Source organism: Apaloderma vittatum, unplaced genomic scaffold (assembly GCF_000703405.1).
Source record: "Apaloderma vittatum isolate BGI_N311 unplaced genomic scaffold, ASM70340v1 scaffold36249, whole genome shotgun sequence".
In the NCBI taxonomy this organism is placed as follows: Eukaryota; Metazoa; Chordata; class Aves; order Trogoniformes; family Trogonidae; genus Apaloderma; species Apaloderma vittatum.
The window spans coordinates 2,234-2,577 of NW_009734118.1; the positions used below are offsets into that span (position 1 = coordinate 2,234).

Genomic DNA, 344 nt, shown 5'->3' on the forward strand with positions numbered 1-344 from the left:
CGCTGTTCTTGTTAGCTACGAGTGCCTCAGCTCCATTTAGGGTCCAGCAAAGGGACAGCTTGTTTCACTTACAGCCTCATCTCTGCTGGGTGCGTATCGTCATCCTCTCCCATCACGATGACTCCTTTTAATTTGACGTTGCCCGTAAACCTGCCGGGAGACAGAGAAGTGGCATTTTCATCCCCACTCTCCACAAACGGGCTCTGGTGACAGGAGCCTCGTTCTCAGGCGCATGAAGGCAAGGAAGGAGCGCTGCCAGCAGCTGAAGCGCCGCCAGAGGAGCTCAGGGGAGGAACTCACGGGATATTGAACAGAAGCTCCTCATCGTCATCGCTTTCCACGAA

At 54.7% G+C, this 344-nt stretch overlaps 1 protein-coding gene across 1 annotated transcript in view; it reads right to left on the bottom strand.

Moving 5' to 3' along the window:
- The window catches only part of PITHD1 (PITH (C-terminal proteasome-interacting domain of thioredoxin-like) domain containing 1), a gene marked incomplete at its 5' end in the record, with an annotated part of 2,049 nt that extends 1,708 nt beyond the window's left edge, over positions 1-341 (bottom strand). Inside the window, 2 exons of the mRNA XM_009876159.1 lie at positions 73-150; positions 301-341. Coding sequence (XP_009874461.1) covers positions 73-150; positions 301-341 — 119 coding nt within the window. The remainder of the gene's footprint in view (positions 1-72; positions 151-300) is intronic.
- Between the last annotated feature and the right edge of the window lie 3 nt (positions 342-344).